General features: G+C 36.5%; 1 protein-coding gene across 2 annotated transcripts in view; it reads right to left on the bottom strand.

Moving 5' to 3' along the window:
• Positions 1–611: 611 nt before the first annotated feature.
• The window catches only part of SOCS6 (suppressor of cytokine signaling 6), a 33,310-nt gene continuing 20,033 nt past the window's right edge, over positions 612–13,888 (bottom strand). Inside the window, exons 2-3 of one of the 2 annotated variants that reach the window (XM_077810491.1) lie at positions 9,535–9,665; positions 612–6,562 (exon numbers count right to left, since the gene is read on the bottom strand). In XM_077810491.1, coding sequence (XP_077666617.1) covers positions 4,833–6,437 — 1,605 coding nt within the window. In that variant the 5' untranslated portion in view covers positions 6,438–6,562; positions 9,535–9,665 and the 3' untranslated portion in view covers positions 612–4,832. The remainder of the gene's footprint in view (positions 6,563–9,534; positions 9,666–13,888) is intronic. The other variant, XM_077810492.1, reaches the window with a different exon arrangement.

Here is a 13,888-nt window from a genome sequence, read left to right as displayed (position 1 = left end):
CACTCAAAGACTGACAGTATTAGCTGCTACAATAATGTGTTTTCTTTTAATTGTAAGTTTAAAAACAACAGAAAAAAAACCATTGAAATATATATTAAAGCTGTGGTTTTGGGAAACTGAGTACCAAGTCTGTAGGGAGAAAACAAAAAAATGAAAACTTGTTATGTATATCATTTTTATAGACATACCAATTATTTATATAATACAAATTGTTAATACTGTAATATTTTTGAAATTTTGTATGCATTCCCTGATTTAAACATCCTACTACCTTAATTAACCCAAATAGCACCAAATAAACTAGTGATTATGTATTTTGTACCTTTTTTAACTTTGGAGCTCACACTCAAACTACTTGATGGCTTTCCTGAAAATTATGAACTCTCACTTTTTTTAGGAAAAAAAAAAAAAGGCACCATTCAAGGCAAGCTTTTTTTGGAGCGTTTACACTAAAAAATTGAAAGCAGCACCACCACAGGAAACAGTGATAGCCAAAGCTATCTAAAGTGTGCATGCTCAATAAACACCATATTTTAATTATATACTGGCAACCTTCTGGAAAGCAAAAATGATAGCCAGAGATACAAGCACCTTAGTAGCAGGAAAAATTGCAGCTATATTCTGATCACAAGCAAATGATAGCTCAACATCTCATTGATACGGATATAAGTCAGCTATCACGCCTCCCCCCCAAAAATTTTCAATATTTGATTCAGGATTTCATTTTGTTTATTGAATACTCCACAGATTCTCTTGTGAATGAAATTTTTATTTACACACTGTATCTAGAAGCAGATACATAAATCCTTATACAATTATTTTTCAAAAATGTGCAAGAAATTACTATAATTTTGTTTACAAACCAAAACACATTAAAATCAATGGACTTTGGATAATTCATTCTTTGGTGTGCTTAGTACAAATAACGCACACCTAGCTTGAAACATACAGAAAAATGTAAACTACAGCAATCTGGATTGCAAGTATTAATTTCATGGCACTCCATCACCACTATAAAATTCTTTAACCCAACATGTATTAATACAAAATTCTGTAAGAATTTTTTTCATTATCCGTGTTTAGGGTTTAGAACACTTTCCAGATAGAGCAAACTCCATAATATTTTGTGATGTTATGAGCTATTAACTATCCCATGTCTATTAATAAAGAATGTTTTTAATATTTTTCTCTGTAGAATTTTAAAAAGTATTAAAAGAAATAAGATTGGCAATCAATATTGTACCCATCATTTAGCTTAGAATTTAAAAGTTATGTAACTGAGAACCATTCCTTACTGGAATTACAGGCAATATATTGCTGGTATTATGATTTAATTTACATAGCCAGAATTCACACAGTATGAAATGCAGAGAAGAAAAACTTCTCATATTTTCATTAGCCCAGCAGTCAATGTTCATATAAAAGCACCTCTTAGCATGATCAGACTATGAAATGTATATATTTGAAAATAAAATTTCTAATTAATAATAGCATTTCCAAGGCTACTAATGGTGGAAACCATCTTGATAAAAAGGATGGTATTAATTTATGTCAGCAGCAGCATAAAGGACCTGCAACCTGACCAAAGAATATAAAGAAACTTCAATTTTGCTATTTAATTAGCTTCAATTAACACTGTTGTAAGAATCAGAAAAAAACCTTTGACATAATATCGAAATACAAGCTGTAGTTTTATTCTTCTAATTAGTAAAGCAGTCAGTGTCACCAATAACTTCCATCATCATCTTGTAGCTTCAGAAATAAATTTTATTTCAAAGTTTCATCTTCAAATACATTTTGCAACAATTCAGTTGCAAGTCTGACTGTTGTGCTGACTAAAATAAACACTGTTTTACTTTAAAGGAACAGAGTCAAGTCATTTTTATTTTTATTTAATCTTTATCTTCCTTTAAAGGCCTGAAAATAACTTTTTCCTCAACCTACCATTTTTGTTTTCTTCCATTTGGCAAACACAGATTTTGTTCCTCTATTTGTTATGGAGCACAAACCAACACAGTCTTTCCTGATTACAGTTGCTGCCTCTTAATAATTTTCAGTTGCCTTGTAACTAAACAACGTTACTGTGGCTGTCACAGTAATCGTTATAATAAGCAACTATAGGTCAATGTTTTCAAAACAGGGTTTCTTAATTTGTGCTCCTACTATTGGCTGGAAGACTGCTTCAGTAACAAAAAGAGAGAGATTCTGAATCCATCAGTTTTTAAAAAAAATATGTCTTTACAGAATGGTGGATTTCAAAATATTTGAAATTTAGGACACTACAGCATCAGATTACAAAAAAAAGTCTAGGCAGGTCATCTCTTAGGTCTAAATTACTTGTCAGGGTCCTTTTAATCAAACCTATGGAAAGCTCGTCCAAAAGTGGCAATTAGAACTGGACCTTTTACTAAGTTTACAATTAAAGTACACAGCAAGGAAGGCAACTCAAAATGGACTGGATGATTTTAATCAAAAGTAATATTTCAAAAGTAACCAACTCTTATAGGTGACCAAACAAATAAATGAAGACATGGAAAAGAAACTTGGCACACAAGTTCATATACATTTTCTCAACAGAGCAATGAAATTGGGATATTAGAGTTTCACATGTTTAAGCCCTTATACAAGGTCCATTAAATACTTATGCACAAAGCATATTTTAAATGCATCTTTCAGTTTGTTAAACACTGGGATATATTTCACTAATTTTATATAATTGCCTAATGTACTACACCATTCCAGAGACTTTGTACAATGTACGGTCCCTCTGGACTGCATGGGGGAAGAACTTTTAAAGTGAAAAAAATGTGAGAGGTTTCATCCTAACAAGTATGTTTCATATTCCATAAAAATTATTTCCTCTGTCCTCCTCTCAGATAGAATCAGAACACTGTACCAAGCTATAAGATTATTGTGCCTTTTTTAATAAAGTTTGTAGCCCTGATTCAAAGAAGAAAAAAACCTCCAGAAGAGAAAAATCTGGATTCAAACTTGCATAAATATATGTGAATGGCAGAGACAACAAATTAAACATATATACTTTTCTGAGAATATTTTTTTAAGTTTAAAAATATTATTGGACAAAAGAAGAAATCATTATCCTCTATCCCTCAGAACAGACAGGCTTTATCTGCCTTTGATTTTTTTTTTTAAATACTGTGGTCCAAAAAATAAATTAAAAAAAAATATATATAAATTTAGCATATCAATTCAGGCAACCCAAGATGTAAGTGCTACTGTAGCACTTGGCGGCAATAGTGTATCCAATGCTACAAACTCATTTCACAGGCAAAAAAGCTAGATAGAATAAGCAGAAGAAAATGATCCAAAAAGGATTTATCCTAGCCTTTTTCTATGTTGGTCTTTACTAAATAGAAACTCCTGCCAACTGCTGATGGAGAAGGTGACATGCTAAAAATATAACATTGATTTAAAAACAAAACAAAAAACCAAAGTTAGTCATGGTCACTTTTAAAATTGAAAACACAAATGTAATATAGCTATAAAGGGAAACACCAATATGATGAATATTGCACAAAGAAAACTTTGCAATCTAGGGCCCAGTCTCCCAATTCAGAAATCTCTTTTAGAAAGTCAGGCTCCCCCATAGACTTTTCAAATGCCACTATCCTTGTCAGATGTTAGAAATATTTACTAAATAGATATGATACCTTTATGTCAAATCAGTCAATTTTCATGACAGCGCCTGGGACTGTTAGTAACAAAGCATTTTTCTGTGGCCACTGTATTAAACCAAAACCCCTTCTCCTTCTAATTTCAAATATACAAAGGTTAAAAAAAATGCAGCCTTGGGGATAATTTGTTTAAACCCTCCCCCACTCCCCCCAAAAATCCCAGAATCAAATCCTAGCTAGCTATCAAAATGCAAGAGAGAAAAGAGAAGGGGGGGGGGGGGACAAACCAAAACCAACTGTAGTGTAGAAATTGGCTTTAAGAGGTCTCGTCACATTATCACTTTAATTGATAGTTCCTACAATTAGGGAGATTTGTAGATTTTTTTTCAACAGTGCCATTAGTAATCCATGTTTAGCACTTATCTTAAATACTACAATTTCCATATTGATGCTCTGTTTTTCAAAACTGTTTTTAAAGGCTGTTTTTAAAAGGAGAAGAAAAAATTGTAAGGAAATTCCAATAAAAAGAAAATTCAACCCAATTTCTCAAAGGCAAAATAGCGTGTACAAACTATGAAATCATTTAGGAGAAAGGAGGTTTCCAAAGATATGCTGCATAACTATATTCCATCACACAGCTACATCAATTAATAAGTTTGAAATTAGGGCAGTTCTATGGAGATGTTCATTTAGGATGCTGGGAAATCATTTTCACTACATTCTGTAATTTATCTACCTGTATGTTTTGTCCACAATTATCTTTATAAAATAGGCCATTTTAAGAAGACAAAAATTCCATTCTACAAGTTTCATTTCACTTTTACTTATTGTTGAATACACATGAAATGCACTCTGAATGCATAAAAATCACAGTGGATAGCAGCAAAGAACTTGGGGAAATTAAGGAGAATCTGATCATTCACACTGAGATTATTTTCTGCACATTGATGAAAGATAGATATTTCACACTTCTAAAAACCTTGAGATCATTCTTTTTTTAAAAAAAAAGAAAGCCCCCTCAAACAAACAAAAAACACCAAACATAAACAAACAAAAAAGATGCATTACCCTTCTTTACACACAAAAATGAAACATTGTTATGGCAGCAAAAGATTTTGATAGCAATGAAAATTTGTAAACTGTATTTCAATCTTTTTTTTGTTCCCAAAGTGCAAGATGCAAGATTCCCATAAGCTTTCAGTAGTGCTTTTCTTGTAAATAATCCTTCATTTTGTTTGGCAAAGGCAGTTTCTGGATCAGGTCTATTCTGGTATACTGACGTATAACAAAACGACACAGGTACTGTAAGGAACGCACCTGCATAAACCGAGATACTGGGTTTGTCAATCTCACTGGGTAAGTTGCAGATCCAGGCAATCGAGACCTTGAATAGCAAAAAGCTCCATTTTCAGAGTCCCTGATTGAATGTTCAATTAGATCAACAATAGAAGTATGGCCCTCCACATCTGGTTGTTCATAAAAGCTAAACCTACCGTTTGAATGTTCAATTCTAGTATGAAGAGTTTTACCATGGGAGCGAAAACTCAGGCTTAAAAGATAACGGTCATCAGAGCTATCTCGAACAAGAAATGAACCATCGGGCACATTCGCCAGTTTTCCCTCTGCCTCCCAACGTGTGATAGGGCCCCAGTACCATCCTTGTTTTGCAAGTTTTTTCAGTTCCTCTGTGAGGCTCGTCACAACCATAGGACCACTATTTTGTACAGAGTCATAGACTCTTCCAACTCCTGGGGCAGAGTTAGGATCAAAATTCAAATGGCAGCGCATACTTTCAGCCACATGGGCATCTGTGCCATTCAGTCCATTGAAGTTCCTTTGGATTTGATTATTCTGCATTGGAGGTAGCAATGGTGAAAGTGGAGGGACATCACTGTGATTAACTCTTGGGCTTTGCAACATGACTCCTGTGGTACCAATCAACAAACCATTCACTGCCTGGTCCACAAAGATATCTGGAGCAACAACTACATCTTGATCCACCTGACCCTCATCTTCATGAAAAGCATTTCCGCCCACTTGAGAAGAAACAGTTGAAACTTCCATGGGTGAGGAACTATCCAGACAGTAACTACGTGATCCTTCCAAAGGATACATTCCCTCATCTAAAGGCACAGTATACTGAATGTAGTCCTGAGGCATTAGTCCAATAACTACAGGCACGTGTTCATCAATATGAAGATGTAGGTCCCCATTCTGGGATTCTGTACTTTTTAATGTATTGTTTTGTTCTTGAAACACACTATCTGACTGCAAGTCATGGAAGTCCTTTCGAACACCATTCAGTGCTGGGCTTGGGTTAGAGGAGTGGACCAAGGCCTTGACTTTCACTTCCATTTTGATACAAGTCTCTTCTGAGTTTGTCGATCGAAGAGGCCATGGTGTTGGACTGTAATGATGGTTACGGAGGGATGTGGATCTTAGAGGTCTTTGAGCTCTCACATCTTTAAAGGTTATTGGAGCAGATGAGGAAGAAAAGGTATCATCATCAGCAGAGCTTACAGATGGCGTGCTGCCTTTCCCTTTCTGCTTTTGTTTTGCTGAAAGCCTTCTTTTTAAAGTACCCATTAAGCTTTCACTTTTTGATCTATTTTTGCCACCTTTTTCATCTTCACTGTTAACTTCACAGCTAGCCAAATCTTTACCATAGCAGCTGCCAAACAAGGAGTCATCTTTTCCAAATTCACTTAATGATGGCTGCTGAACCACTACAAAGTCACTTTCTTCTTTGCTTTTATTTAAGTTAAAGGACTTGCGAATTGTTTTGAGACTAATTTTCTTCATTATGACAAGTTACCAAGTCTGGCTGATCAAAAACTCTTCTTGTATTTTAGCCTTAACACATGTAGAGCAGCCTCTGCTTCATGTATATATTTTATCCAGCCTCATTTAACTTCAAGAGCCATTTCCTGGAAACAAATAAAAAGACATTTAACTTCACAAAAGAAACATTTTAAACGAAAACTACAGTTGGGCACCAAATGAATGCAAAGCTGTACTTAGGAAATCCAGTCAAGTTCAATAAATGACTTAAAAGTACAACATCTGCTTTTTGAGTTGCCTGCCAGTTGTTCTGGTTTTAAAATCACTTTTTAGTTTTTATATATAATTTTCCTCTCTCCTTTGCTATGTGAAAGACCAACCCAACACAGGGGAAGCTGACTAATTGTTGAGGATGATAATGGGTACAACAAGCTTCCTAGTCCAGGGCTAGATTGTGACTGGTCCTAACGTGGCCATGAGGAAATTTTCCTTTGTAGATAAGCCCTAAGAGACCTTCACTCACTCTGTGTGCCCAGCCTCTTTGGTTCCCACATCACAGGTCCAGCCATGGGGGGTGGAGAGCAGAGAGAGCAAGGTGTACCTGCTCAATACTATCCATTTCCCTCTTCTTCCTTCCCCACCCCAAGAGTATGTAGACAGAGGAGTGGGGAGTAGGTGGAGCCTTGGCTCCATCCCCTCTCCCCTACCCTCAACTGAGATGAAATGATACAAGGGGCAGCACCAGGTATAGGGCTACAATAAGTTACTTCCCCCCTACTCCCTACCCAGAGAATTCGTTCCCAGGGCTCCTCATGAAGCAGCACAGCTACATGCCTCTCCTTACTCATGAGCCATGCAGCCTTGTAATATGCCTTTATAATTTGTGTACCACAACTACATTCACTCAGTTACTAACAACCAACCTTAATTTTTTGGTATAAATGATTACAAATGGAGCTCCCCAAGTTAGTAAGGGCTGCACGATCATGCCCAAATATTAATTATAGGATTTCTGTCACACTTAAAAATGCCTTTTAATTTAAAGAACATGTTAAGAAAAACCATGTGGCTACAGGAAGAGATAACCATAAAAAACATTTTCTTGTCATTAAGGAGCAGTAGTTAAGAGTGAAATGAGAGTTTCATTCACAGAATTGGACTTATAAGTTATAACAAGACAATATTAGTAACAATAACAAAACCAAAACAATCTCCTTCACATCTTATTGCAAGGTAACTTTTTTTTTTTTTTTAAGGCAAATCAAACAAGGAAATTCAGAGATATGGTATTTACAAAAAATTCCTTTCATTCACTTTTCAAAGGTTCTCCCAACTCCCTTTAGGGTCATTATTTCTTTAAAATAGGTGCATCCAGGAACATCAAACTTCATTGATGTTAAGTAGGAGCTTTCACAGGTTTGAGGGCGTGCATGTAGGAATTATAGAGACATTTAAAGGTGGTGTTGTGAAAATACTTAAATATGTATTAAGTAAAATACATAATGATATGGTATGGTATAATTTTTATTAGAATGAGTTTGCGAAAGCAGAATTACTCACAAGTGGCAAAGTAGGGAGTAGCTAGTAGAAAACTACATTGGGACCACAGGAAAAGGAAAGCTGTATATTGGATGAAAGGCCAAGATGGGGAATAGGAAGGAGGTAGCCACTTATGAAAGTTGGAGGCTGTCTGGTCCAGCTTACATTCCAACACAGCTCGGATCTATGACTGGCTTCCAAGGTATTTCTACTACTGAGCAATTCTTAAACATTTTTTAAAATCTAAGGAAATACTCAAGCAAAAAAACACTGAATGAATCTATCATTTACAGCATTTATAAATGAAGTTTCTGGATTTCTTAATTCTCCCTGCTCCCTCCTCTCAAATGCTAAGAATGTTTGTAACATGTTTGTAAATTGTAAGTTAAGGTTCTATTCTACAAAAATCAAACATATTTGAAATTAAGCATATGCAGAGTACGATCATCCAAACTATCCTAATTCTGACCCTCTTGGAGCACCCTGAGAGCAGACAAAACACATCTGCAAAAACTTTATCACAAAGTTTCACCAAGTTTAAGAATAAAAGTATTAATTTTGAAGCCTCTAATGAAGGAACTGGTGGGAAGAGAGGAAAAGGTCATCTCTGAATTTATCTTGGTTCTGAGTGCCACTATGGGAGCAGAGCAGTTCTTGTTTGGATTTATTTAAACTGTGCATTAGCATACTTTTGATTATTAGAGGATTTTTGCAAAGTGGAACCTTACCTTGGAATTTCAGGCTAATATATCTTGAGAAAACTCCAACATTATCAAACAACACTAAAGTAACTACCATATTGTAAAGAATACAAGAGAACTGTCACAAAATGACATCGCTATATTTTAAAATGCTTTAGTTGCCAATATTTTCTCATGCTAGTCTAGAAAGAAAGATCTGCCACTTTCCACTGCAACTGTGAACACTATGTTTTAGCACAGAAACCTTATGGATTATAGGTCTACAACTTTTGGTAGTTAAATATATTTATCAGATTAATAAAGCATATCATGAGAATGATGGTCATGTCTTGAAGTTATAAAAACTTGTGCAGGATTAACCTTGGTATGTCCCAGGGCACCAGTTTATTCACCCATGAACAAGCAACGTGATCAAATGAATTATGGTCCTGGCCTGAAGCCCACTGAATTCAACTGAAATACTGAATTTAACTGAAATTGATTTCAATGGGCTTTTTATTAAGTCCTATTATGTACTGGACCAGTCTGCACTGAGAAGTCCAGTGACTTGGTTTAAGTTAAAAATTATATTGACCTAGCCTCATCGCAGGGCTGTGAAAAATTTGGCACCGTAAACACCACAGTTAGGTTGACCTAACCACAGTATTGCTGCAACTAGGTTGATGGATGAATTCTTCTGTCAACCTATCTACCACTTCTCAGAGAGGTGGATTAACCACATCAGCAGAAAGACCCTTTCCGTCATTGTAGGAAGCATTTACACTGCAGCGCTAGAGTGGCATTCCTGCATAACCATAGCTGTTCCTCTGTAGCGCAGACACACCCTTAACCTCTCTCTGTCTCAATTCTTCCAGATGTAAACTGCTAATAATACTTACCTCTGAGAAGTAGGTAGGCCTTATATTGAGGGCTATTAGTAAAGAACTGTACAGACATACATACAGATGTGCAAAGAATGAAGCATTTAGGAACTCATTGGGACACTCTTGCATGCACAGATTTTTCCCACCTAGGGATGACAAAAATTAGTATATGTATTATTTCATGGAATGCATCTTGCCGTAGTGTTTGTTATAAAAGTAGCAGTTAACACCAGTGGGACAACTTCATTTGAAACTCTGTAAGAATTATAGTATTGCTGAGTCCCTGTACGGAAGTACTTTCTCAGTAGCACCTCCTGCATAGTCAATTTTAATAAGTTCTCCAATAAGGTCTGATGCAGATATCTGCTGCTGTGAATATGCAGTATGTTATGCTATGGTATTCCAAAAAGTCTAGTGGACAATATAAATATTTTAGGAATACTTTGAGATCAAAAGAGGTAGAAAGCTAGACAGACAAAATGAAATGAGAGTGGAGACAGCCAGGGATCAAAGAAAGAAAGAAAAAGAAACTCTGATAGTCCAAAAACTTTTATTTTAAAATCAGATTTTTACCAAACATAATTTAGAAGAAGACATAGACTACTAAAGGCTAGGCAGGCTACAAAAAGTTAACAGAAAGCTGCGGGCGGCCATGCCTTTGGACAGTCAATGTAAACAAACTGTCTAACAGCTCGCCAGCAGATTACCCTGATGGGACGCGTGCAGCCCGCGGGCCGCAGATTGTCTACCACTGATCTAACCCGACCTGTATAAAACGGGCCACAGGAATTCTCTGATTTAATTCCTGTTTGAACCAGATCATGTATTTCAGAAAAACATCCAATCTTGATTTAAAAATTGCTGTTAAGTTGTTCCAAGGTTAATTATTGTCACTGTTAAAAAATTACAACTTTTTCCAGCCTGAATTTGTCTAGTTTCAACTTCCAGCCATTGGATCTTGTTATACCTTTGTTTGCTGGACTGAGGAGCTGATTATCAAATTTTTATCCCCATGCAGGTACTTATAAACTGTGAACAAGTCACCTGAACTATCTCTTTGTTAAACGCATTAGATAGAGCTCCTTGAGTCTTACCACTGTAAGGCATGTTTTCCAATAATTTAATCATTCTCAGGGCTCTTTGCTGAACCCTCTCCAATTTATCAACATCCTTCTTGAATTGAGGACCCAGAATTGTCCCCAGAATTGGACAAAGTATTCCAGCAGTGGTGGCACCAATGGCAAACACAGAGGTGATATAACGGCCGTACTCCTACTTGAGATTCCTCTGTTTATACATCTATGGACTGAATTAGGTCTTTTGGTCACAGCATCACACATATGTTCAGCATATTATCCACCATGACCCCCAAGTCTGTATTGGAGTCACTACTTCCTGGGAGAGAGTCCCCCATTTTGTAAGCAGGGCCTACATTGTTTGTTCTTATATGTGTTTCTCTACATTTGGCTGTATTAAAAGGCGTAAAGTTGCTTGCACAAAGTTCTCCAAGTGATCCAGCCCGCTCTGAATCAGCAACTGAATCAGCTCTTCATTATTTACCACTCCCATAGTTTTTGTGTCATCCGCAAACTTTATTAATTGTGATTTTCTGTATTCTTCTAGGTCACTGATAAAAATGTTAATTAGCATAGGGACAAGAACCAATCCCTGCACGAACCCACTAGAAACACACTTGTTGGATGATAAGTCCCTGCTTACAATTATATTTCATGACCTGACAGTTAGCCATCTTTTAATCCATTTAATGTGTGTCATGTTAATCTGTATGGTTGTAGTTTAAAATTAAAAAGTCATGCGGTGCCGAGTCAAATGCCTTAGAGATACCTAAGTATAATATATTAACACTATTGCCTTTATCAGCCAGTCTTGTAATCTTATAAAAAAACAGGTATCAAGTTAGTTTGACAGGATCTATTTTCCAGAAACACATTTTGATTGGAGATGTTATGGTAGTGCTGTATTTAAAATATACCGTGAAAGCTAAAGAATTGCACATGTTTGAACAAGCATGACACAGACCTGCTTATTCAAAATATTTCAGAGCAGTTTCAATTAAATCATGGTGTAAAAAAGGTCTAAATAGGACATCTGGCACGTCAGTCATAATGGTTTATGTGTGGTACTGTGTCAATAGAAAGTTTGTGTATTTACATTTATAGAGTTTTTATTCATTTTACCTATTTCACCTAGGTTAACTATAGCCATTTCCTGAGATAAACACTATTTACAGTGCTGCCAGAACACATTACTATGTAACAGGTCAGCTTTGGAAATTAATCTCACACACACACTTTTTCTCCTTAAAAAAGTTAATACAAAAAGCAGACACACCCATATGTGGCCAAACTTGAACAATTACAATAGAAATGATAATTCTGAAGTACTGAATAGAAACAAAAATAGAATCACAAATTGACACAGAGCCATTCTCTAACATTTATTTATAGAATTTACGCTTGCCTATCATTAGGGCTGCAAGTTTGTCACAGAAGTGAAAAAACTCCGGATACTGACACTTCTCTGTTTGTCCGTGTGGGAAGGCTCTAGGTGGATTGTCCCCACCAGTCTAGTGCTGAGGGTGGCACTGAGTGGAGGGACAGGGACATGTTGGAGAGCCAGACTGCTCTGCACTCACTCCACAGTGGCAGCTCCTGTGTCCCACAGGACTGGGCCCAGCTCCTCACTCCGTGTTGCAACCTGGCACATAGAGTTGCCCTGCTGCCCTTCCATCATAACAAGGGTGCAGCCTGGCCAAATTTGAATGAGCGGCATTGTGACCTGGTAAGTGTGGAGTGGGCTCGCTCTCAATGCTTAGGCACATTCTCACCGGACACAGGTGCTGTTGCTGCCTGGAGGGAGCATGGGGTAGGCTCTCTCTCAACCCCTGGACCCAGCCCCACAGGATGGGAGTCACCGCTGCAGAGTAAGTGCGGGGCAGGCTCACTCTCCAACTACCTCCCCCTGCCAAGGGACTCCCACCTTATTAGGCTGGAATCAGGGTTTCAGTGACTGCACAGAGGTTTCAGTGACTGTTGCAGGTCATCGGTGCCACCCAGGCAGGGGAGGAAGAGGAAGCAGTGGTGGTAGAGGAGGAGAAGGATGCTGGTCTACTATGATTTTGAAGAGATGGGGTTCAATTTCATTTATCAGGCAACAAATCAGTTACCCTTCCTATAATTAGATTTTTTAATTAATTAATTTGTCTATTTATTTCCATCAAATGGAACATGAAAACATTTAACTTGATTTTTAAACTCACAACTGCACTTATAGTATTGCTGCACTTACAGTATGCTATAGGTATAATTTAAAAATACAAAATCCCAGCTATAACAAGTTATTAGATTTATGTACAAAGTTCACAACATAGCAAAAACACATCCTGTTTCAGAGCATTCAGCACAACCGTGCACAGAGATAAACTGAACAGAACAATACAGACAGTACTCACAATCACCACTCAATGCATGGTTCTGGAGATTTAAAAAAGGGATTTGTTTGCTATTTTTTAAAAAAGGGGGACACAATTCTGAAACATTTAATTAAAGCCGAATACTGAAAACAGGGAAGTACATAGTTAGCCTTGGATCTGAAAGCATCTTAATACAAATGCATAGTTACCTAAAGTTGTGTACTTAATTATCATAGGTAACGTGCCACTGATTTTTAATGCCGAATGTGCTATTGATTTGAAAAGGGAATTATGCTTATAGAAGAAACTGACATGACATAGCCCCAATTTACTAAGAAATATGTTCATTTAAACTTTGCACTCCACATTAAAGCCACAACCACTTAATTTATTTTTATTCTGTATGGAGTCACACATTTTTGTTCTGTATGGATTTCCAATATATCATTTAAAATTTTTTAATCCTAAACAATATATTAAAAGCTTGCATCTAACTGAGTCACATTTCTTTACTGATGAGGCACAACCACATCAGGTTTCAATGCCCGGAACTAAAAGATTCACAATAGTTTAAATATTTGAATAATTCAGATTTCTTTTCAAATTGAGTACTCAAAATTTACCTTAAAATGAATACCTCTGTGATCTGAGAAGCTGTGTCAAAGTATTATGGAATACTTGAAAAAGGCTGGGGCAAATATAAGTACAGTTATTTTTATACATATCAATTGTTAAGAAATGGTTCTTTAAAAGCTAACAATAGTGTATTTTACTTAACACCTCTTAACTTCCATTGGTAAGTTGCACCTTCAGCAATATGTTAAGAGACGAAGCTGTCTAATGAGATTTTCCCACCATCCACCCTCAACACTTCAAACAGTACTGTAACAGGGCCTCCTCAGTCCTGCTTCTGTCTCAGTCGACAAAGCACGAAGA

This window comes from Eretmochelys imbricata, chromosome 2, assembly GCF_965152235.1.
Source record: "Eretmochelys imbricata isolate rEreImb1 chromosome 2, rEreImb1.hap1, whole genome shotgun sequence".
NCBI lineage: Eukaryota > Metazoa > Chordata > Testudines > Cheloniidae > Eretmochelys > Eretmochelys imbricata.
This window is presented reverse-complemented; position numbering and strand designations above follow the sequence as displayed.